Below are 26190 nucleotides of genomic sequence, written 5' to 3' on the forward strand. Positions count from 1 at the left end.
GAAAAACAAAATTAATGCACATACAAAAATACACATTGGAAATAACATTAAAGCACATTAAGAATACCTACCTTATTAACATTAATGGAAGAAACCTCCAAGCTCAGGGTGGGCGGCCATCTGCCTTGACCGGTTGGGGTGAGCTCACTCACCACGAGCAACTAAGTTGGTGTTCAGTATCTTGCTCAGGGACACTTCAACATGTGACCAGAGGAGCCGGGGATTGAATTAAAAAATGTTGGATTGGTGCACGACCGCTCTAACTCTCTGAGGTAAATGACAAATCCTGGTCAAAAATAACCGAGGTTCCTCGCAGTGATACCGGGGACCAGAGGTGTGCAATCTAGGGTATCAATATGGTTGGACAGCATATTTCTGAGATTTTTAGGCTCCAATACTTGACAGTTTTGTTTGAGTTTAAAAGTAGGAAACTGTACGACATCCAGGCCTTTATGTCCTGTAGGGATGCTTGAAGTTTGGTTCATTGATTTTCTTCATCTTGTTGCATAGATAGATATAGCTTAGTGTCAGCATAGCATAGAAAATTTATGTTTTCTAATAATTTTGCCTAAAGGAGACATATATAAAGTAAAAAGTATTGATTTCAACACAGAGCATTGTGGAACTCCATAACTTACTTTTGTGTACGTGGTAGATTCATCATTACCATGAACAAATTGGAATCTATCTGATAAATAAGATCTAAACCATCCCAGTGCAGTTCCATTATTTCCAATTTAATGTTGCAATCTTTGTAATAAAATATTGTAATCGATGCAAGCACTAAGATCTAACAGAACAAGTAGAGTCCCTTATCTGAAGCAAAGAGAAGATTGTTGCTGACTTTTACCACTGCGGTTTCTGTACTATGATGAACTCTAAATCCAGACTGAAAGTCTTCAGACAAATTATTCCTTTACAGGTGGTAAAATAATTGCTTAGATACTACTTTTTTAAGGATTTTAGAAATAAAGGGTAGATTGGATATCGATTAAACACATGGGTCAAGACAAGCTTCTTTAAAGTAGCGTTTTGATTACAGCTACCTTATAGGCCTTTGGTACATATCCTGTTTTTTAAAGATAGATTAATGGTATCTAATTCTAATATGTTTATTAAGGGTGAAGCATCCTTGAGCAGTCTAGTTGGAATAAGGTCTAGTAGACAAGATGTTAGTTGTGATGAGTTAACAGTTGAAGTTAACTCAGCAAGATCTGTGGGTAAAAAGCAGGGATTGGGGCCGTATTGATGATTCTAGCACTGTTATATAGCTACAATTTTATTCATAAAGAAAGTCATGAAGTTGTTGCTGCTCAGAGTTAATGGAGTTAATTTGTTTTAGGCTCAGCAGAACTATGGCTACAGTGCTGAACAGAAACCGGGGGTTGTTCTTGTTTTCCTCTGTCAATGATGAATAATATGCTGTTCTGGAATTATGGAGGACTTTTTTGTATAATTTTAAATTGTAAATTGAAATATTTGTTAAAGACTGGATCTATCCGTTCTGAATGCATTGCAAATAAAAACAGGTCACCTTTCACTTCTATGCTAAAAAAAATCCTACCCCCAAACAACGCTTGGAGGGATCTACCGAAGCCCCTCATCGCTTCTCTCCTGATTGGCTAGTATTCGCCACGAGTCGAAGACAGACCTATCAGAGCTCAAAGCGTTGAGTTTGAAAATCCACCATTTTTATCAAACGCAAAAGTCACATGGACAAATATGGCAAGCCAATAATAGTCTATTTTTATTGCAACTGACTGAACTAGCCAATAGTAAGTTCGCGAGGTGTTCTATTTCCTGTTTACGTCATGTGGCTATCCGAGATCCATTCTGGTGCCAGGAACTGGGTAGGGAAGGAGGAAACCTGGAGGCAGTGAGGGGCTGCTACAAACAGCAGACATAAGATCGGATATACGTTTCATCGTTTAGCTGTGGCTATAAGAACTGGTCTTTAAGTCTTGGTGCGTTGAGAAATGGTGGTTAGCTGATATGCAGCGTGATAGTTAACCTGGATTCGCTCAAGTTTTGGCTTAAGAAGTTAACAGCAGTAACTTACGGTTAGCCGTTAACGATATCACCGGGGTTGTCCTCTACCTCAGACACAGCCCTAAACAACAAAGAGAGAAAACATGGTGTCCTGGATCATTTCGAGAAGTGTTGTGTAAGTACAAAAACGTTCCAAGTACTTAAAGTGAACTAAAACGAGACTTTACCTTTGACAAAGAAGCTTCGTGGTTTGTTAACGTTAGCTTGACTGGCTAATTTGTGCACCTCCTTTGGCATAGTTATGATCTTATTTTTTAAGATAAGCGTGGAAATATGTCAACAAGAAATCATCAACCATTTAGTAGAAACATGGTATTTTATTACCTTTGCCTTTATTACCTTTTGTTGTTGTTGTATTGCTTGTCTCTCCTCAGTTTAGCTAATCTAGCTTTGTGGTTGGTGATTTGGTGTTATGTCTAAAACGAATAGCGTCACTACAATCTTGATTCATGAATCATAGCCTCGCACACTGCCCGTAAGTAAACAACACAGAGCTTAAGTTGTGTACCGGTACGTAGGAAGCTTTCAAGCCGCCACATGTTCAGATGTGCAGTGTCAGGTACAGCTATCATCTTGAGGATATTATTAGCCGGTCCTACCCTGTTTAACCTGGCAACGATAACAATGGTAGAACACAACAGAGAAGGTGTTCTTAGACAAATTACAGTATCTTTACATGGATTGGTATGTTACTGGATACCCAGTTATCTCTTGTCATGCTAAGGTGATCCCTTGTAATAAGTTAGAAATTCAAGATTCAGGTATAATACACCAGAATGATAATAGATGTTTTCCTTTGTGGGAAAAAGACAGTTTTTGACTCAACATCGTGCTGTTTTCATATTCTCTATCTGTCTCTGGCCTCTCTCTCCCTCTCTCTTTCTTTATGTGTACACATCCAGGAACAGTAGTTATATAACTGAGATGGATGTGTAATCAAGGATAGGAATGTAGTGGATAAATACAGAGAGCATCTCCCCTTTTTTTTGCTAATGCAACTTTTCATTACTCTTCAGTAACATCCAGAGAAACAGGTTTCCATTGTAGACCTGGGGCTCCTTCATCTCCTTATCTGTCCAAACCTTTATATAATCTCCTCTGTCTAACTTCAAATGTGCCACATTTCAAAGGCAGCTTGGAATTTACACTATAGATGTAGCAATCGCACATAAAGATAATCACCTGTTAGCTTGTTACTCAAGAAAGCATAAATGATTGTCGGTTCTGTACCGTAGCCTAGGTTTAGCCTAGGTCTGTCGTCAGACAAATTCATTCAAGTGTTTAGACTCTGAAAAATACATCAGGCTGGAGATATGCATGTTTTTATGTGTGTGAATTTATTGACTTTTGAAACTAAACTGGTTGTTTGCTTAAAGCTGGAATGTTGTGCACGGTCTGTCTAAAGCATTCTGCTTGTAGTTCTTAGCAGCTTGAGGAACAAGCCATACAGGATTTGTAGGATGCTTGGTGTGTTTTAATTGTCTGTGGCAGATACAGTGACTGATACTTGTCTTCATAACTGGTGAATTGTATGATTAGATCATACAAACAATATGCTGAAAGTATATCTGAACAGCTCTGCCCTTTAAAGGCCCCAAAAGATGTTCTAGAACAGTTCTAGCCACCTCCTTACTCATCTTTTCTGGAATTTCTGTGCTTGCTTTTGAGATCTTTTAAACAAATTCTCATTGCTGGTGAAGTTGGAAGTGTTTACGCAATGAGAACAGCACTTGCACTAAATTGCCTGGTTGTGTTGAGTGCAGGCAAAATTTGGTAGATCAGTGGAACTAATATTTAGGGAGCAATAGTCTTTCACATGGGCCTAGTTGTATTTGTAGAAGTTATTTACTTCAGTATGTTTTAATAATATTCTTTAAAACTGTCTTTCCCAAGAGATATTTATATAGAAATGGAAATGGTATAAAGCAAGGGGCAGGTCTCTATAGTAACTTAAACCATATTAAGTGGTGTCACAATACCAAAATTAGAATAGAATAATCGTTCTGCTGTTTCACAATAGCTGACTATGACAATGTAAACACTAAGTACTGGCATATTATGTGTAGATGAAAGTAATAACAAATGCTGAAAACTCTTACATCGAAATACAAATATTATGTGAAATAAAGTCGCCAGCTATTTCTAGCTAGATGTTGACTGCTAACTAGCTAAAAGTTTTGTCATTTTATTTGCAAGTATAATGGTCTGCCTGTATAGTGCTTTGCAGTGTTTCCTCTCATGCACCCATACACTTACACACTGATGAGGGCAATGTACTCACCCTACCCACCGGCAGCTATTTGCGGTTCAGTGACATGATCAAGGACATTTCAGCATGTAGCCAGGAACGACCAAGGAGTCGGACCATTGACTCCACAAATACTGTAACAGCCTATTTTGTATTTTACAGGCCCTTGAAAAAACTTCACTCAAACTGCAGCTTCAGTTTGTGTAGTTGATATTTTATGAATGCCAAACACTGCACTTTTCATCATAATGTAAACATTAGATATCAACTAGTTACAGCCAAAGTTACAAGCTTAACTAACTCTTATCAGTACTGAACAGTTTTTGTCTTTATTTACATTTTGCTTAGTTTAGTGCAGAGTTTAAATAATATTTTTAGCCTGAATTTTGCGTATTAGCTTTAACTGTAATGTTTTATATGAATGCCTATACTAATAACACCTGGAGATATGGCTACATGAACTTGTGTATTCAGTGTGAGCTGCCTCTTACTGAAAAGGGACGTTACTATGTACAAGGCGTGGATTTATTATGGAGATGTCTCAGTATGCATCCATTGTGGAAAGTGACTGCTCTGAGTGAGTTGGACATGGAAGTTGACTGTTACATCACACTTAACAAGTGAATACCTCTATTCACAGAGCTTCCTGCAGTGCATTTGAGAGAAAAAAAATGCTACCATGCTACCGTGTCTGCAGACATGCAGTGTGGACAGTGTGCTGCTCACACACAAACGTCCCTGCTCTTGCACATTAGCTTAATTAAGGCTTTTTCTAAAACATCATTTCTACACAGGACTTGACAATAAGCTTTTTCAACCACGTATCCAAAATGGCAAACAGGCCTGTTAAAAATGAATAATATAAAAAGGAATTTGACAAATTATTATAATTTATAAACATCAAGGGGGCCTGGTGGCTCAATGGGTAGAATATCAATTGGGATACAGAAGGCCGCGGGATTGAATCCCACGCCACCAAGGGCTGCCTTAGTGCCGCTCTCGACTCCAGATAGAAATGAGAGCATTGTGGCAGGAAGTGTATCCTGCGTAAAAACTGCCAGATCAACATTCGAAACACATTCTGTTGTGATGACCCCTGCAGCTGAAAGCTATTGATCTATTATAAATTATTAACATACAAAACTTAAAATTAACACATGATGATGATTTATAATAATAATAAATATTAATAATAATTAATAATAATCTCTACTGTTCGAAAGTATTATTTCAAAATAAATGGTAAAAGAGGGGGCAACTGTGGCACAGCTGGTAGAGTCGTCCACTTACATCAGGGTCATGAAGTATAAGTGTTACTTATGTGACTTGTGGAATATAGTTTTGAACCAATTACTGAATTTGTGTTCTGAGATTTGCTTTTGTATTAGAAAAATAAGTAAAATGTTTTGCATTGTATTTATTTGTATTTTTTGCTGATGACAATTACAGAAATATTACAGTGTTATAGTGAAGCATAAATAACCAGAGAATAAGAAGTTACATCTGTATCTGACACATTAAGATAAAGATAATGTGTAACGTGTAGATAACGCAGGCAGGAGTAGTAGTGAACCCTCTATTACATCTAAATTAAATGGAGTTTAAACTGTGACATTGTGAATTTAAGAGACAATATTTATAGAAAAATAAAATACTTCTTTCCTGGGATCACTGTACACTCCCTCATAGTGCAAAATGACAGATCAAATTTATAAATACACTTCATTTGGGTAAACTAAACATATATGCCTTATCTAAGCAGAAGCTTTCTTACAATAAAATATCATCATTTCTAGAATAAAAATCATCTTTGAAACCTTCCTCTAAATTCACTGCTATTACTTCTGCACTGGCTCAGATTTTGACAAATCAGCATTACACAGGTGCCACTCATAGTTTCTCTGTAACTGAGAAATTACCTACTCTGGAGTTGGTGGTAGAAAGGTTCCTCAAAACATCATACACACAGCATTATAAGAATGTTTATTGTTCATAGTTCCTGCTGATTAAACACAAAGCCATTTGCCTGAAAAACATCCCGGCATAGTTCCAAGAACAGCGAAAAAGTTTCACTGGTCCAAAAGCACCTATTGACGGCTTGTATTTTTTAATCCATTGGACTCATAGCAATATGAATGTATGCTCAGATCTTAACTTTTAACCTAATGAATACAGTGTTATAGTAAGCAAGTGGTAGGCTCAGTTTTTAAGAAACAACAATGGTCTTTAATTAAAGTACTGTGACTTATGCATTTGTCATGTTCGGGTTTTGCAAATATTTTACCTGGTGACTTGATTTTCTAACAACCGCAATATGCATAAACGACTAAAGGTGAATGAAGCATTGTAAGTTTTTAAACATAGGCAAATAAAAGAGCTGTCAGACGAGTCTGAATGATGTATGTCCTTTATTTCTTTATGGGGAAATACCTGTGGGGAACATGGGGGGTACAGACCTGGACTGTAACCAGTCCCATTTGCTGCAGCAGCAGTTTTCTCAACAATCCTCCCTCTGTGTTTTAGGGGAAAAGTCATGTAATCAAATTCTTATTCATGTAGCTCAAACCAGATGGTGGGAGCTCAAATCTTGGAAAAGTTTCTCCTTCTGTCTCACTCTCATCATTCTAGGCGTGTCTCTTGTTTTTATTACTCTTGTTCTCTCTGTCTCTTTCCTTTTGCTCTTGCCGTCCTGATCCTCCCTTTCCCTACATCTGGTTATTTGTGGTGTACAGTGTCAGGAAACCAGGGAAATTGACCTGGAGCTCAGAGTCAAGGCCCATCTGAAAGCAGCAGGGGTATTTTCTCAGCTGCAGAGAAGGAAGACAGCACTGAAACAGGAAGAGGTAGAATGAGAAGGGAGAGAAGGGACATGGAGACATTATAGTTTTGGTAGCAGGATAGGGCCCTGCTTTTTATTTCAGTTGTTTCAAGAATATTTTAGAGCACATCCAACTTCTCTTGTACTAGCTTGGTGTGTGGATACAACATTTCTGCTGGTCCTGAGTCCAAAAGTAATCTATTTCAAACTTGATATAAAGAAACATAATAAAAAAATCTAAATACAAAGACATGTCATAATTATAGAAGTTAAAAGGCCAACATAGCCACAGTTGACCTTTTTGCCACGGAATGAATCAGGCAGCTTGTATTCAGTAACTCAATCATTGGTACAATCCAGTCACACACAAGCAGAGAAATCGTGTTATCTGCTCTGCATCTGAATCAGCTCTGCTGTAAATTCATCCTATGGAACTGTGTCACAAATCGATAATAGGTTGAGGCAAAACAAGTAATATCAACATAGACATTAAACAGCCTGCACTTATGTTGCCGCTGCTCCAAAAAGGTAAGAGTAAGCATTTGTGGGTAGAATCAGACTTTGGAAGACTAGGAATTGTAGTGAAGAGAGATAACAAGTAAGTAATTATAAAACTGTGAATTATGAAAACTAATGTAATAATATTTTGACCCTATCATCAGGATACTGCATACTGCAGGTTTTTGTAGTTTCACAAATACCAGCAGAGTGATGCACCTTAACTAGTAGGTCACACATTCTCAAATCACCCTCCCAGTTATTCTTACACTCATATCAATAAGTTAAACGTATAACCTTCTTACATTTGAGCCAGATTCATGGAGATTCTGAAAAATTAAGTGTGTCAGCTGTTACGTACTGTATTTTCTAAACCCACTAGGAGCATCAACAGTTTTGCTGCATAACAAATTTTCCTAGAAAAGTGACAGCGTTTGCTACCTTCATGGTGGGGACCCCTGAGTGAGTTTAATAAAGTGACAGCAATCGTTTTGTAAAAGAATGAAAACCATCTCACCTAGATTTTAGGAAAAGATCAAATCATGAGCCACCTCAGTCATGTTTTTATTGGTAAACTTGTTTATTACTCTCTTTATTTGCTGTGCACCACGAACCCAGCTCAGCCCAATCAGCACAAATGATAAGTAATTAAGACACAAATACCTGCTATTTTCACAGCATTAGCAATTGCACTTGATTAGCATAAATAAGATGCCAAACACAAGGCTTTCAAATTACAGTGTTTGAGACAAGAGAAGCTGTTCCACACGGCTGCACTAATATCAAGACTAATACTATATAGACATTTAAAAAAGCATTTCCTTTATGCTTCTACTACGCTGCCTCAAATACTTCAGGCTATTGTTTATGTAAAGAAACGACAGAGAGCGCTGTAGTGTTAGCAGCTTTACCGTTTCTATAGCAACAGCAGGAAAATAAACTGCTGTGGTTGTTGGCATCTTGCCTGCTGCTTAGGGGACTCTGGGCAGAGGGAGTGTGCCTGTATACGTGACTTTATATGCAGTATGTGTCTGTGTGTTTGTGTGTGTGTGTGTTTTGTTGTTATGGAAAACCCAACTTCAGACTTTTAGGGTTTTCCTTAACTTGAAGGCTTTTGTGCTCCTACACTATGTGACTACATCCATTCGCTTACTAAACTCCCTCACCCATCCTGTGCAGCTGGGCCGGGCTTTCACCTAAAGGCCAAGCAAATACGTGGAGACTAGTGTGTCACTGTTTGGCATATTAGGGACCTTTCACAGTTTCTAAAATGAAGAATGAAGATGAAAGATAAAAGTGAAATTCATTAGGCTCAAAATTAAGTGTTTTTCTAATGCCTCAGTCAAACTATTGGTGTTGTTGGTTGTTAAAATAATTGATGGGTCTGATTAATAGATCACAGTATCGGGCATCTTTTGCTGTCCTGTGTTAGATTTTGCTTACCACACATCAGCTGGAGTTTCAACAGTACCTATCACTGTTAGCTGCCATTTGACTGATTATTGATCAAAGTCTGTTAACTCACTACAGAAACCAGGTTTTTCAGGTTATCAAAAAATTAGTTTAAATGTACTGTAGTACTCTGGTCTCTTCTTAGTGACATTAGTGTCCGAGAGGTAGCATATTGCAGTGTGTGCTATAAAACTGAGCACTGTCCCACCCTCACTTCAGAGTCAGCTCCTACACACATGCATACAAAGAATTAAAAAAAATGTAATGAACCATCCTCTTCTGTCACTATGCAGTTAAAATGCAACTAAAATCTGGGTGGGACAACAACCCATTGGTGACAATGAAGGAGCTGGAGAAAAAATATCAACATTTATTTCCTTGATTTTTCAGATTATTGCAATTTAATATTAATTAATAAGATCCAGAGATCTGTTGCCTGTTTTCCTGTTTTCAGTGTTACATCTGAATATTATGTGTATACAGTGGTTACTTGTATGCAAATACAGCAGCCCTAAAATTAGAACATATTTACCTTTTTAATATTTTATTTTAGAAACTAATGTACAGTAATTTAAAATTAAGAAATGGTCGCATTTTTATTATTTGAAGGTTGTTTGGGAGCACATTTAGCTCATTATAAGCAGCCATTTACCACCATAAAATGCGATCACAGGGAATATTTTAATGTGTGAAGGATGCTCTTCGGGGCAACTTTGGCTCAGAAGGTCCATCGATGCATAGGTTGTTTGTTTGATTCACGGCTCATCATACCCTGTTCCTGATCGGTGTGTATGTGTGTGTCTCATTGTGTGAATGTGAACAGGTAAATGAAAAGCAGGGTAAATTGCTTTGGGTACCAGTAAGGTAGAAAAGCACTGGCAACACATTTTGATACTGACCTGTGTTAGAAATGAGGGTCTCCAGCTCTCATTTGGCACAAGATACTCAAGACACACTAAACACACACTAAAGCCTCATATCCAGTCTTTCAAGACATACAGTATAGTGATATAGGGTAAGAAGTTCCTCTGCACAGAGGACATCAGGCTTTTTTATATTGATATCAGTTCAATGTTGTTGTTACCTTGTCTCAGGTCTGCACAGTGGACTGGATGTTTTCTGCTTAAAACCTGCACCATATTTAGTACATTTTCCTTTATTAAATATTATAACTGAATTTCAAGATGCAACGTTTATTTCCAATTCTAAAAAAAGTCGAATGTGTAAAATGTAAATAAACACAGAATGCGGTGTGAACCATATATTATTCACAATAGAACATCAACATCATATCATATTAAATTAGATTTGGGCCAGAGAACACAGAGCAGTGTTTCTGGATTGTGTCCACATATAGCTTCGTCTTTGGGATATGTTGTTCCCATCAAAGTGACAATGGGCTAATATTTTCCATGAAATAGTACAATTTCTGTAAATAATATATGGTTTGACAAGATTTGCAAATCAGTGCATTCTTTGTTTATTATCCTCCCAGCTGTTTTGGACTTGGGGTTGTATATTAACCAGGTGGACCAGAAGGAAAAAAGATGGGTAACTGTGTGTTCTTTTGTCCTGCAGGCTGCTGTTTGGGACCCTCTATCCGGCATACTACTCTTACAAAGCTGTGAAGACCAAAAATGTCAAAGAATATGTAAGTTCACTTAACATTTGTGCTTTCATCTGGGGAGTAGGGCATAATTTCTTACTTTTTACAAGGCAGGTTTCAAAAGAAATTCGGAGGGAAAAAGTATTTATACTTCTGCTGACTGAGCAGGAGAATGGTTGCATGAATACATTTGTTTTCTACTGTGCTGTGTGTATGTGCATAGTCAACATGGAAAAGTTGCTACCAGACTCTCTTAGTTCATCTTGCTGCCTTCAGCCTGTGTCTTCTTGTTGGGGCAAACAGCCACAGATTAAGCATCAGGAACACAATTTCTTTAATAGCTCCATTGTTCCATGTGTTTTGTGTTGAAGCGTGTGGCATTGCTAAGCGAACTAGCTACATTAAGGGCAAATGACGTCTGAAAGGGAACAAGGAGAACCTTGTGCCTAAAGTAGAGTCAGGTTGAGGTCACAACATGTGGTAGAAAATGCTTTTGTGGCATGAGATCTAAGGTCTAACTACAGTAGCAACCCGGCATTTTCTGTTCTGGATTGGGCCTAGAGGTTTGAAACTGATGTAACTACGGGCAGTGAGAGTGAAATGACCATCCAGTTAGTAAAACATTCACACACATCTCACACACACACACACACACGTGGCCGATACGATGGTTTCTGCACATAACTTACTTTCAATTTAAAGCCTGTGCGACAGAGAGAGAAGGTAGGATTTCTGCAGTTTCCATATTACTGAGATAAAACTGTGACTTTTACTTGGTTTATTTTGTTGTCTTGTCTGACTCAGGCTTGTTGAGTAGTAAAGCCAACACTCATGCTGGTTACCAAGGAAACAGAGACAGGTGACGTACTACAGAGAACTGTTGGTGCTGCCATTTTAGTGGCAACAGAGAAAGTAATAATCGCACTTTTTTGATTTTAGGCATTTTGAAAATATTGTTAAAAAACATTTATGGAATTAACTCGATAAACGGCAAAGCCTTAGTCCTTCATAAATGATTAAAAACACATCAGCTTGACAAACAACACTGTATGATGCGTAAAATTACACAACTGTTGGTTTCAATGTCTGCATGGGGATTGTTACTTGTTTTTTTTTTATGATTATTTGTTTTATGTCTTTTTTGCTTTACACCTGCAACAGATTGAGTGTTTCTATAGAAAATCCAGGGGACTTGTATACTTGAATCTAAAGCAGGAGTGGCCGTCTCCGGTCCTCAAGAACTGCACCCCTGCTTCTTTTCCAACTACCCACTTCTCATCACCTTGATCAAGCGTGTTTGTTCAATTAGAAATTGGAAGATAAGGTTTGTACGGGGACAGTTAGAAAGCAGGCAGGTCTACAGCTCTTCAGGACCGGAGTTGGCCACCCCTGTTCTAGAGGACACCTTCCTATCCATTACAGATTTTACATTGTCCTAGTTATTCTTTCATTCTTACTAAAAAATAGCTTAGAATAGTTTTAAACCAGAACCTCCAATATTTGTTGTTGCGTCAGGCTATGCTTATATTGCTTTCCCCTATATCACACACATTTTGAATCAGCATCTTTGTAGAATAGCTAAAGATAAGTAAGATTTTGTGATAATTTGTGGGCCAAATGTTTATTTTTAATAGATTAATATTAACAAGATAATAGACAGATTGGCAGTATTTGGAATAATTTGGTGCAGTGGCATAATTTTATGTTGTTCATGTTTACCGCAGAATCTGGAATCATTTTAAAATTACTGAATAAACTGCAGTGCAGCCTGGATCTACCTACCAAAATAAGCTTTACCAGTGAAACCACTGACTATGATACATTGTTAGTTTTTTTCTCTTTTAATGGCAGGCAGTTGTTCACAGACAGCCAGTAAATGTCTGCTATTGCCTTGAGAAGGCAAAATGGCTGCTGTATATTTCACTGAGGTCTTGTCTTAATGTCCTCGCTACTGATAAGATGAAAGAGAGGGAAATGTTTCTAGACACAGAGAGTTGTGAATTGGAAACAGTGGAGGAAAGACTTGGAGATATATAAAATAGGTATATAAATAGAAGTCTTCTCCATGTTACTGGAAATATTGTTCACAATGAGGTCATCAATTAACACGCACACACACACTCTCTCTCTCTCTTTTTTCTCTCTCTCTCTCTCTCGCTCGCTCTCTCTCGCTCTCTCTCTCTCTCTCTCTCTGTGACATTGCATTAGCTAGTGTCAGTGTGTGTTCAGTCATCCGACAGCAGCTAGGGTTGGCTAGTACTGCAGCGTGTCATGTGACTGTCTGCCTGTCCCTGTCTACTGCTGGCTTTGATATGGAAATCCAGACATAAGAGCCTGGAAAGCTCTTTAAAGGGACAAAGGGAGGTAGGAAGCATTGAGGACAGCAAAAAACATAAAAGCAAAGAGATTTAAAAAACCTACACCTTACACCTACTGGGGAACAGGAGGCAGGGCAGAAGAGGGAAAAGAGAAAATACCTTTCAGCCCTCATATTCTCTAACCGGTTTACATTACCTGACAAAGGGGCTTATATCTAGCTATTAAAGTATTGACCATAATGTTCACTTGTTAGATTGATTCGGAACAGGATTAATAAGCCCCTTTCAGACATGCACTGGAATTCAGACATTTTCTCTGGGGTGGGTGTATGTGTGAACGCATTTGGCCAAGTCTGTTGCCCCTGACATTACTCGGATTTTACCCGGCCAGCTCCTCAGTGCAAAGAATTCACCATGAGTGAGTTGGCGTGTTGATGACGTCCATCTCCTGCGACTGCTGTAAAACTAGGCAAATACAAACCAACAGAAGGTGAAGAACTCATTTATTCAACCAAACAACAATGTTGAACTGGAAGGACAACAATGTTGTGTCTGTGAGGGCAGACCTGCAAATTGTCAAAGAAATACAAGGAACAGCACGAGACTCTGTGGTGTACGACCAGATCACAAAGCTAAACACTGTCACTTCTGCAGCTTTGTTTTTTGCTGTCATGACCTGCCCCCTGCTCGAAGGGGCCAAGCAGCAACCGTTGCCCAATTACATGAAGTATTTCTTCAAGTGAGAACGCACGATGTTGGCTACATGTGGCTACAACGTTTTTTTTCCTGACATTCTCTAGAGTTCCTGTCTGAAACAGGCTATAGAAAACTATTATTAGAAGCGACGACAGAGGTGGTTCAGATATGTTTACTAATAGAGTATGTTTGCCTCCATTACAAAAGGTTGCAGGGTTGAATTATAAATAATTATATTCCCCTAAATTGTGTTATGTTTTATTAGGCAGTTATGATTGCTTTTGTTAACAGAGCTAATGAGATTAAATGGAAACATGAACTCATTTCTATATAGAGCTGGTGAAATACTGCATTACTAAACCAACACTTCCCCTAAAATATTTGGGCATTTAAAACAATAAATTTATAAAATATTATTTCATATGTATTCTGTATAAAAATCTTTGTTTTATTTTACACAGTGGTATATTAATCTTTTATTGCTCTAGATTAATCCTAAATGAATTTTTCAGCTGATAAGTCAAACTAAAGTACCTGTTTTCACTGAAGAAACTTTCCTCTGTGGCCTGGAATGTTTGGAGGAACTTAGATTCTCTACCTGTTCCTAACATGAAACCAGAATCTAAATTTAGTTCTTGAGCCACTGTGTTAGGGGGTTGTATAGTCTGATAGTCCAGGAATTACTGGGAAAGGGCCTGCAGAACTAAACATTGCTGACTGGTCAAATACTGTGCAGATTTTTGCACAACCAGCATCTGTAAAAACCTGCTGCACACATAGAAAGCAGCAGCAAAATTAAATTCACACATTTTCCTCGAGGAGACTTACACCGGATAAGGTTCCTAGAATTTCTGATCCTGGGAAATAAAGTTTTCTTTTTTCTCTTGTCTGCGTAGGTAAGATGGATGATGTATTGGATTGTGTTTGCTCTCTACACCGTGGTGGAGACAATCACTGACCTAACGCTGGCATGGTGAGTTTCACAAGAGCACACACATACGTATGGTATTATTTATGTAAAAATAAATGTAATAGATCTGGATGCAACAGAATAAGAATGTCTTCTTGTGCCAGTCCCAAGGCTGGAAAAATGGTACATAGTTGCCTATATAGTGCTTTTATCCAAAGCGCTTTACAATGTTGATTCCCATTCACACACCGATGGCAGTGGTGCTCACCTGACCCACCAACACCTGACCCGAGCAACTTGGGTTCAGTGTCTTGCCCAAGGACACTTCGACATGTAGCCGGGAACGGGGATCGAACCACTGACCCTTTGGTCCATGGTCAACTACCTTACCAACTGAGCTACAGCTGTGCAGGAAGGTTGTGTCAGGAAGAAGCATCTGAAGTTAAACACATGCCAAATTAAGCATTCATGAAGCATTAAGCATCATGACTTCCAGTATGGACGTCAGTTTCGGTGTGGATCGGTCAGGGCCGGGGTTAACAATGACCGCCACCAGTGCTGTTGACCTACAGGGTGCCGGTGGGAATTAGGCTACTGTTGTTTGAAGAAGGAGAGGAGGTGTTTGTAGACGGAGAGAGAAGAGGTAAGCAAAGAGTGTGGGACTGGCCACAGGGATTTAGAATGTTGGGACTATGACAGGGAAGGCTAGAGATTTGGTTGACATGATGCAGAGATGGAAGGTGGATTTGCTGTGTGTCCCAGCTGGTCTCCTGGGAGAGGTAGCAAGGCTCAATGCTTAGAAGCAGGGTTCAAGTTCTTTTAACATGGGTCAGATAGGAATAGGCATGGAGTAGAAGTTATCCTGAAAGAGGTTGTAATGTTGTAGAGGTGAAAAGAGTATCAGACAGGTTGATGGCTCTGAATTTGGAAATTTAAGGCAGTGTTGTTATTGGTTATGCTCCACAGGTAGGATGTTAGTTAGAAGAGAAGGAGAAATTCTGGAGTGAGTTAGATGAAGTGATGCAGAGCATCCGCAGAGGTGAGAGAGTGGTGATTGGAGCAGATTTCAATGGACATGATGGTGAAGGGAACAGAGGTGATGAGAATGTGATGGACAGGTTTGGTCTTCAGGACAGGAACCCAGAAGGACAGATGGTGGTAGACTTTGCAAAGAGGATGGAAATGGCTGTAGTGAACACTTTCTTCCAGAAGAGGCAGGAACATAGGGTGACGTATAAGAGCAGAGGTAGAAACACTCAGGTGGACGACATCTTGTGTAGACGTTGTAATCTGAAAGAGATCAGTGACTGTAAAGTGTTGGTAGGCGAGAGTGTAGCCAGACAACACAGGATGGTGGTGTGTAAAATGATGCTGGTGGTGAGGAAGATAAGGAGGACTAAGGCAGAGAAGAGGACAAAATGGTTTTCAGGTAGGAGTTTAAAAAAGGCTCAGGGTGGTCAGGAGGTGCTTCCAGATGACTGGACCACTACAGCTAATTTGATCAGGGAGACAGGTAGGAGGGTACTCGGTGTGTCATCAGGAAAGGGGAAAGTGGACAAGGAGACTTGGTGGTGGAACGAGGATGTTTAGGAGTGTATACAGAGAAAGAGGTTAGCTAAGAAGAAGTGGGACACTGAGAGGACTGAAGAGAGTAGACAGGAGTACAGGGAGATACAGCGTAAGGTGAAGGTAGAGGTGGCAAAGGTGCCAGAAGTGTGATGGGAAGATGGAAGGAGAACTATGAAGAGTTGATGAATGAGGAAAATGAAAGAGAACGAAGAGTAGAAGAGGTGACTGGTGTGGAGCAGGAAGTAGCAAAGATTAGTAAGAGTGAAGTGAGGAGGACATTGAAGAGGATGAAGAGTGGAAAGGCAGTTGGTCCTGATGACAAACCTGTGGAGGTATGGAAGTGTCTAGGAGAGGTGGCAGTAGAGTTTCTGACTAGTTTGTTTAACGAGATCTTGGAGAGTGAGAGGATGCTGAGGACTGGAGGAGAAGTGTACTGGTGCCCATTTTTAAGAACAAGGGAGATGTGCAGAGCTGTGGCAACTACAGAGGAATAAAGCTGATGAGCCAAAAAATGAAGTTGTGGGAAAGAGTAGTGGAAGCTCGGCTAAGGGCAGAGGTGAGTATTTGTGAGCAGCAATATGGTTTCATGCCTAGAAAGAGTCCAACAGATGCAGTATTTGCTTTGAGGATGCTGATGGAGAAGTACAGAGAAGTTCAGAGGGAGTTGAATTGTGTCTTTGTAGATTTAGAGAAAGCGTATGACAGGGTGCAGAGAGAGGAGCTGTGGTATTGTATGAGGACGTCTGGAGCGGCAGAGAAGTATGTTAGAGTGGTGCAGGACATGTATGAGAGCTGTAAGACTGTGGTGAGGTGCTGTAGGTGTGACGGAGGAGTTCAAGGTGGACGTGGGTCTGCATCAAGGATCAGCTCTGAGCCCCTTCTTGTTTGCTCTGGTGATGGACAGACTGGCAGATGAGGTTAGACAGGAATCTCCATGGACTATGATGTTTGCAGATGACATTGTAATTTGTAGTGAGAGCAGGGACCAGGTGGAGGAAAATCTAGAGAGGTGGAGGTTTGCTCTGGAAAACAGAGGAATGAAGCTTAGCTGCAGCAAGTCAGAATACATGTGTGTGAATGAGAGGGACCCAGGTGGAACGGTGAGGTTACAGGGAGCAGAGGTGAAGAAGGTGCAAGTGAGTGAGTTCAGAGCAACGGAGAGAGTGGAAAAGAGGTGAAGAGGCGAGTTCAAGCAGGTTGGAACAGGTGTAGAAAAGTGTCAAGTGTGTTGTGTGATACATCAGTGGAACAGCTCATGATAGATGTTTTAGAGATAAAGTTAGAGGAGAGATGGTGAATATATAAGTAAGAGGATGCTGAGGTTGGAGCTGCCAGGCAGGAGGTCTAGAGGAAGACCAACGAGGAGATTTATGGATGTAGTGAGAGAGGACATGAAGTTAGTTGGTGTGAGAAGAGGATGCAGAGGACAGAGTTAGATGGAGGCAGAGGATTCACTGTGGCGACGCCTGAAAGGGAAAAGCTGAAAGGAAAAGAAGACTATCTGGATGCAACAGTTTTCCCACTGTGCTTTGCGGAATGATTCAACAAAATTGCAAGATGATGCAGAATTCACAGGGGTTGGATGAATTTGCATAAATCGTGATTGCAAAAGTGGAGGCCCTAATTACAGTTTGTCAAATAATTGCTTCCTCAGCTCATAGTTTTAAAAGTCTTGTGTATTCTTAGTTATAATCATGATTACAAGCACCTGCTCTGGGCATTATCATTCCATTCAGGGGTTATGACACCATATCTATGGGCTAGTAGATATTGCGTAACGTGTTCAGTAGGTCGTTATCGTTACGCTGTATGTATGATAATATGAGATGTGCTGTATTGTCAGGGTTAGGTAAAGATTATCGGGTGGATTAAAGTACAACATAGTTAACAACACTAACGATATCAAACAGGACACAAACTGATGTGTCTTATCTCAACCTTCTATTTTGTCACCACCCCGAACATCTTTTTAAATTACACCAAATTCAGTTCAGCCCCCTGTAATATTCACTACGGTTACAAGATTTTGCCAGTTTAATAGGTGTTAGGTATAATTCTCTACCATAACTGTAAAATTGCCTGCTACAGGTGGAATGTTCAGTTGAACTGATTTAATTTGAATGGACTTATAGTAATAACAATGACAGGATGTGTAAATTAAGAAAGTGACTTTGTGCCCAAAAATTTACAATGGTGATTTTGCACAAATATTCAGATACAAGTACACATTTTATTAACACTGTATTTTAATTAAAATCATAAAATACAAATAATTACCGCATCAAATTAACGCCCATGGATATAACTTTACCTTCACTCTAATCTGAACTAATATTAAACTGATTCCCTGCTCTCACCTAACCAACACAGGCTATGTCATGTTGTGTGCTTTTTCAAATGTCTCACCACATAATGCTTTTGAGGTCTGAGGCAGTCTGAGTCCAGATACAAGCCAAAACTGACCACTGACCTAAAGAAGTCCCTGGAATTGTTGTTGGTTCCCTCTTTTGGCTCTTCTTCAAAGGTAATGAAACTGCCTAAATGTGTGAAAACAGGCTTTTCTTGCAAATAAAGCAGCGTGTTGTGTAGAATCCTTGCTGAACTACACTTGCTGCAGCCTGGTTCAGAGAAAGAGCTTTTGATTTTACACAGGGTTGAATGCAAACCAGTGTAAAGAGACAGATTGTGCTAGAAATCAAAACAATCCAAATTCCATTAATTGCTAAGCCCTGCTTTGTGTGTGTACATGCCCAGGTTTCCTCTGTACTATGAGCTGAAGATAGCCTTTGTGATCTGGCTGCTGTCCCCTTACACCAGAGGAGCAAGTCTCATTTACAGGAAGTGTCTGCACCCTCTGCTGTCCTCCAGAGAGAAGGTAAGATCATCCATCCATCCATCCACTGCTTCTGCATACAGGGATTATTTTTTGTTGTTTTTTTCAGTCCCACTGATTTTTACTTTATTAAACCGTGTTCTACTTTTTTGAGTTTCTCTTCCTCACTCTCCCTTTCTCTTTAGGAAATAGATGAGTATATTGTTCAGGCCAAAGAGAGAAGCTACGAGACCATGGTGAACTTTGGCAAGCAGGGACTGAGCATTGCTGCCACTGCCGCTGTCACTGCGGCTGTCAAGGCAAGTGTCCTTTATTCTATATTCTGTATAATTCTAAAACTGCTCCTTTTTACAGATGACCTGAGCGATACTGTGCTGTGAGTATCAGTCTATAAAAGATAGGTATTTGTATTTGACCAAGAATTGCAACAGTAGCATGGCTGAGGAAGTGTAGACCCCCTGTTTTACTCTTCTTGTGTTTTATCAGACAATATTTACCATGAATCCCATTACTTTCTGCAGCAACTTTGGTTGGTACCAAGGAAGGTAAACTTTTTTGAAAATTAATCTTCTCTTTTCTATTTGCCCTTAAGATGTTCTGTGAAAGCAGTCCAGCAGATTGTTTTGCTAACTTCAGTGAGTTTGCACAGACTGTCCGTATTTGGCAACACTTAGGAGAACACAGACATAAACAGTATAAATAAATGCAAAAAAGCCAATTCTGAATAAACCTAAGTTTAGTAAGAAAATAATATTGTAGACCTGTGCAATATTGGTTAATGTGTTTTATTGTTTATATTGTTATGTCCCAAAACATTGTGTTTTTAGCTGTACGAGGCAGGTTTTTTCTACATGGTGTGGATACAGCAGTGGAGCAACACAAACACACATTAAGAAGAGTAAAGGTTACACAGAGCAGAATAATTGAAAAAGGAGGAGGTGTATTCAGCAGAAAGCCATATGACATATTTGTGCCCAGCACATTAACCAGCATTAGAAACACCCATTGTGAGGAAATGTTTTAATTTTTTTTACTTTAACTACCAACATTAACATTACCTAGCACAGCTACCGCTGCTGACGGGTAACTTTTTAGGTGGAACATTCTCTTACTTATTGTTAATATACGAGTTTGTGCTGGGAATCGGTCAACCCAGCTTAAATTTTAACACAACAGCTTTGACCATGACATGTGTTTTATTGCTTCTGTTGCACAATATACACTTTACTGATGGCTGGATCTTTGAGTGCTTTTACGTTTTTTTTTTTTTTTATGAAATTCTCCTTATTTAAAGAAAAAAGTGACAAAGCCTGCAGCCTTTGTGCTCCTCCATCACCACACCTGTGCACCACCACTACCACCTATGCAAAAATGACGTCATACAGTACGGAGATGGTCTTTAAGTGAAAGCCACAAAAGTATGCTGTAAATTTTGTGACATGGTTAAATAAAAATTCAGTAGAAAAATAATAAGAATTATCAGGATACACTCTCCTACAAATTGTTATTACGAGTTAAAATTAAACCTATCGTTATGAAATTATCAATATGTAATTGTGAAGTGGCACGGCTCAATTGTATAGTATCTGAATTATTATGCTCATGCAGATGTATCCTTTATGTGTTTTCTCTCACGCACCATTTACTGCAGTCTGTCTGAATGAAATATGTGTGAGCTGGTTTCATCAGCATTGCAAGAATACCTGAGTGTATCAGATAATCCCTGCTGATCACCTATTTTAGGCCTCAGTGCACGGAGTTAATCCCAGCCGGTGAGAATCCACTGCTAAACAGAAAGATGGATGTTAGATCCTCTTTCAAAGCAGGGCCCATCCTATATAGATCTGGTCTAGTTTTATGCACAAATCCAGATAATGTTATATGTTCAACAAAATCTGAATAAAGACGATCTGTAACAATTATTTTTATTGATATATATTGTAATATATCTATTAGACATTTGGTCTATAAACAGACAACTGTGGAAAATGTGTCCTGCAGTCTGAGATTTTCAAATGACTTATTTTGTTTAACTAACAATGTACCGTAGGGTTGTGCAGTATGACCAAATTTCTCATCCCATACAACATTAAGAAAATTATGCATCTGATAATGAAGCACCTTCTCTGTAAATTCACTAGAATTACCACATGAAAAGGACTGTTTGTAACATTTTCAATTATGCACTTAAAGGTTCAAAAAAGGCTCAAAAAGGTTAAAAATGGTGCAACAGTCCACAAAATTCCTGGTTCCGTTAATATCAGGTTCTGGTGTCTGGTGTTGGTATATTTGGGGTAAAGCAGGAAGGAGGCTATTTTCAACATATTTTGATTTATTTCAGGATAAAAACATAAGGAATATGAACAATCAAATAGTGAAATCTTTAAAAAAAAAGGTTTTATAATTAGTGCAAACAAAGAAATTATTGTTATTTTTATATTAAGATGGCCACATTATAGATAATGCCAATCAACATAAAGTGCAGCGAAAACCATACGCTCACTGTAACATTACAATTCCAAAACAGCATTGCTCTGTTTATTGTATTTTGATTAATTTGTTGCATATGAAGGAATATTATAATGCAACTCAAGCACTTTAATCCTGTGCCCTCCCAGACAGCAATGGGTTAAATATCTTTCACTATAAACACCACAATACTTCCGTTATTTATTTTGCAATGTCTGAATTTGCACAGAGAGGCATTTTAAATGCTGCAGGGAGAAGAAGTGGGTCTTTTCCTACCTGACTCTGCTCCTGGTTTTCCCAGTAGACACACTAGGGGAATGCTCCCAATTGGTTCTTATTATTGAAATTATTGCTGCTAGCACAAGCCACATGTGTTGCATGGTGCTTGCACACAGTCGGCTCGTTGTCACAGGCAACACTGGATCTATAGCACACACCATGCAGCAGACTGGACTTGCAATTTTCAAGAGTGAGTGACAGCTGCACTCAGTGCTTTATTAATGCCAACGTTGCTGGGTTATTGGTGCTACCTGCAAAGCTCCTCCCCCAGTAAACTGCTCCACACCGTGACTTGTAAAATGAACAGGTCAGGTTTCTTAGTGAGAACCTTTCCACCCCTAGTACTTATCTTTGAATATTTTACTGTCAAACGATTAAAATTTTGTATCATAATTAATCAAAGACTGTCTGTCGATAATTATTATTAATCATAAATTAATCACATATGTTTTAACTAATTAGAGTTTACTGGATAGAAATTCTCTTAATATTCTTACCAAGATAGGAGTGAAGTTAGTAAACTTACAACTGAACGTAATTTGATTTGACCTAATTTATTTCTGCAGTCACATAGACTTAATATCTATATACAGTACTTGCATATTAAATTGATAGCTTATCTACATTAAATAATAGTCCTGATATTAACCACTGGGTGAGGTTTAATATAACTATAGAAATCCGTAAATATAAATCAGTGGTCCTTTTTTTTTTCTCTGTTCTCTGTGCTGAGCAGGTACAGCTGGTAGAGGGGAGGTGGGCTGATTTATTGTGGAGACCGCTGGTTGACTCTACCAGAACTTGCTCAGTTAAATATTCATGTTGACTGTAGCTCTGGTATGTAGAGGAGCTGGTTCTGCCCTCTAAGACACATCAGACAGCGTTGAAACTGCTCCATGAACAACACAACTCCCTCAGTGCAAATAAAATGCTTAGACTTGGTCAGTAGTTCTACTTTGAGTCACTCCCACTGTCCCATCCTGTACCAGTCATAACAGAACCCACATTAGGGACAAAAAAAATTGTGCCGTTAAAAGGAAGAGTTCCGTTGACTACACTAGAATATTTTTCTCTTCATTTAAAACTTGGTACTCTAATTTAAACCTCAACAGAAAATGTGCCTCAGGTAAAATCCTCATGTATATTTTGAGTCAGGGGTTTGTTTTTACCAATCAGCTGTTCTTTTATGGCTCTAATCCATCACCTCATTTTGTACTGTTTGATATAATTCCTGCATTGTGGGTATAAATGGGGGTGAGTGTGTTAAAATAGCTCTAATTTTTCAGTGTAGTGGTGTATAGTGACCAAATGCCAAAAAGACATATCATAGTATTTCTGAACCTGGCAGTAAAGGAAAACAAATAGTTCAGCAGTTCAATAGTGCAAATATCAATGTACAGAGCTGTAGAGTTTTTAAGTGAATCAAATTATGGAATTCATTTAGAATATATTCATTTTTTGAATTCAAAAGTGCTCACTGAGCTGTTGGGACTGAAAAACAAAGAAGCCCAGTTTGCTCAGTTCCAGCAATTCAGAATCCACATTATGTTGGTTAAATCTTTTTTTATGTACCATCCTGGCTGAGTGGAATTTCACTCTGCTATTAAGTCCAGTTGAAAATTGGCGAAGCTGCCCTTTAAGGTGTGTAGTCTACATATTGAAACGGAGAGATCAGTGTGGGTGTGACTCACTGTGTGAACTAAGAAATCCCTGGCTCTACCTTTAATGTACTTGTTCTTGTTATTACCTCTGTCCTGGTTCCTGTTTCTGCTTGCAGTGAACATTGCTACACCATCAATCACTGCTTCAAAGGTACCTCTCTGTTGTTGATCTGCTCGCTCGAGTGTTAACTATAAGTTTTCTTATGCTTAAAACCCAGTCTGGCTATGAGCTGGGACACACCAAGCCGCCGGCATCGGCTCAGATTGCGTTTTACCTGGGCTCACAAGTGGCACACAGCAAAGACGATAGCTGACAAACATGTACTGTAGCATGTGTAGTCTGTGCTGGCTCTGACTACAGATACTCAAACTGTAAACACAGCTTAAGTTTACCATCTTCATACCACTCAGTCACTCTCACCACAGACTGCTTATAGCTTATAGGTACTTGTGAGTGAGCTACTGGAGTTAATACCATGGTCCATTCTGTTGCATTGGTTTGCTAAAACCCTTGCAAAATCATTGGAACAGCAGTGCCCCACATTAAATCGTAAATCATCTGCACTTACATAGTGCTTTACACTACTTCTTACCCACTTGGTGTTTACTTTTTACACAGTGTCCTAACTTTTCCGGAACAGGGTTGTAGGAAGACTTCACATTCACCAATATCTTCCTAAGAATTAAAATTTGATCTTAAGAAAGGGCCTAAGAAAAATCAACATCAGAGCCATGATGTGTTTTCAAACCACATATTTGTTCGTACCTTTGTTCTAGCAGTGACAAATCCCATTGTCGTCGTGGGTTGAGGGCACGTTGTGGTTGGTTTTAATTGGCACAGAAAAAAGCCATAAAAAACGCATAGTGACTGCAAAGAGAAGCAGAACTTAAAAAGTCAACAGTCAAGAATGTCCAAGCTAAGAGATAAAGAGGGCGGAGAACTGGCCTCCAAACACTAACCTCAATACTTTCAGAGGCTCTGCTGCAGAAAGTCACCATCAAATGATATTTAGTAGCATAAAATGTTGATATAAAAAAACGCACACAAAAAGAGATGGGATGTTATCACATTGTCCATCAGGATATTGCAGCACATTTGTGGTGTTACCTTGAGTGTATTCTCCTGCCGCACATCCTCTCATTTACAACTCAAATATATCCAATGAACAATGTGACTTTGATGTTTTGCTTTGACACCAGTGTCTTCTTTTTGACCTTGGATTTGCTTCTGCCCAGGCCATTTTTACATAGGACAGCAGCACCATTTGTGTCTTAAACCTTCTTCAACCACTTTTAAACACTTCCTCTGCAGGTGGAGGAGGGCAGTTCTCTGCACGTGAAGCCTGTGCAAGACAGAGCTGCACCTAAATATTTATTTTTTTCTCGATTAATCTATAGATTATTTTTTCGATTAATCTAATTTTCTATTTTGATATTTTATTCAATCATTTTCTCTTTAAACAAACACATGACCGTATGCACTGCAGGGAATTTTTTAAACCTTCGGATTGACATTTACTGATGATTAAATACAGTAAACAGTTACGTTTACTTAAATTCATATTCATATTATCAGCAGATCTCTAGATCATTTTGTAATCACAATTCTAACTTAATCTTTAGTCTATTCAGTTCTATTTTAGAGTGCAGCAATCAAATGCTAACGTGCTTTGCTTTAAAAAAAAAAACAAATTTCCACTTCCAATTTTAACCAGTTTCTGGACCTATAACTGCAGAGCTGGAATCAGGAGCTTAACTAATAGTTATACCAGCTGGAATTGTGGAAATTCGAGGGGAATTGTGGGCACAACTGAAATGATCGCTTTTCTGCACTTACTTGTGCTTTTCGTACTGCTTTTCTTGTAAGTGTTCTGATGATTTATTCCTATAGATTGTTAATTTGCGGAGCATTTTTCTTCCGGTAGCAGAACGAGCACTGACGTTCTCTGGCCGCGTTAAGTGGCAAGAAGCTACTCCACAAGTTTACTTTCTTATTATTCACTTAGTGGTGTTTTGAACAATTTAAATCCTGTGATTTGAGAAAAATATTTTATATTTTCATGTTATTTTCATGATTTTGTGATCGATTACGTCAACACATTGCCCCCTTGTGCAAAGACTTCTTTAATTAATGTGGTGTTTAAAAAAAATGTAAAGCAGCTTTTGTTTATTGAAAATATCTGGTATATTGCAATATTAATTTAAAAAGAATTAGCTATTCAACCCCAGTACTGGCTCCCTCTCAGCCATTCTTAAAGGCCGTTCACACATGCACTGGAATCCTGAAGGCAATGTATGTGTGAACAAAGTTTGTTTTCTGTACATTCACCTGCGCGTGGATGAAGCTGAATTGTTGGGAGGATTTAGTGTGAGCGAGTGTGTGTGTGTTGCTGATATTTCTATCAGGTGACTTCCGTGCCATCTTTATTTTGTTTATAATTTTATTTATTAGATGCACCGTTTCTCTTTTATTTCTATTCTATCCTGTGTGTACTGAGCCCTCGCTGGTATTGAGCAGAGTACCTAGTGGGAAAGCTTCTGCCTCAGAGAAAGTCTTGCTATCTTCTACATATGTGAAACACGACTTTGGACAATATCCGGACCTGATTTCTCTGGTCCTTATTTGGAGTTCATATGTGAAAGAGGCTTTAGAGACTCACTGGAGTTAAGGCTGTAGTTTTAGGTGTGTTTGCTTTGTCACTAACCCTCTTGTGACTTTCTCTTTTCTCTCTCTGCACTGACATCCTTATTTCTTCAGGGTTTCTGTGCTTCAGCAGGCTGCGC

The 26190-nt window shown here is 38.9% G+C and overlaps 1 protein-coding gene across 1 annotated transcript in view; it reads left to right on the forward strand.

Moving 5' to 3' along the window:
- The first annotated feature begins 1820 nt into the window (after positions 1-1820).
- reep3b (receptor accessory protein 3b) overlaps positions 1821-26190 on the forward strand; it is a 32925-nt gene continuing 8555 nt past the window's right edge. The window contains exons 1-5 of the mRNA XM_067509013.1: positions 1821-2164; positions 10644-10716; positions 14582-14658; positions 18919-19039; positions 19183-19296. Coding sequence (XP_067365114.1) covers positions 2133-2164; positions 10644-10716; positions 14582-14658; positions 18919-19039; positions 19183-19296 — 417 coding nt within the window. The 5' untranslated portion in view covers positions 1821-2132. The remainder of the gene's footprint in view (positions 2165-10643; positions 10717-14581; positions 14659-18918; positions 19040-19182; positions 19297-26190) is intronic.

Source organism: Channa argus, chromosome 7 (assembly GCF_033026475.1).
Source record: "Channa argus isolate prfri chromosome 7, Channa argus male v1.0, whole genome shotgun sequence".
NCBI classification, from domain to species: domain Eukaryota; kingdom Metazoa; phylum Chordata; class Actinopteri; order Anabantiformes; family Channidae; genus Channa; species Channa argus.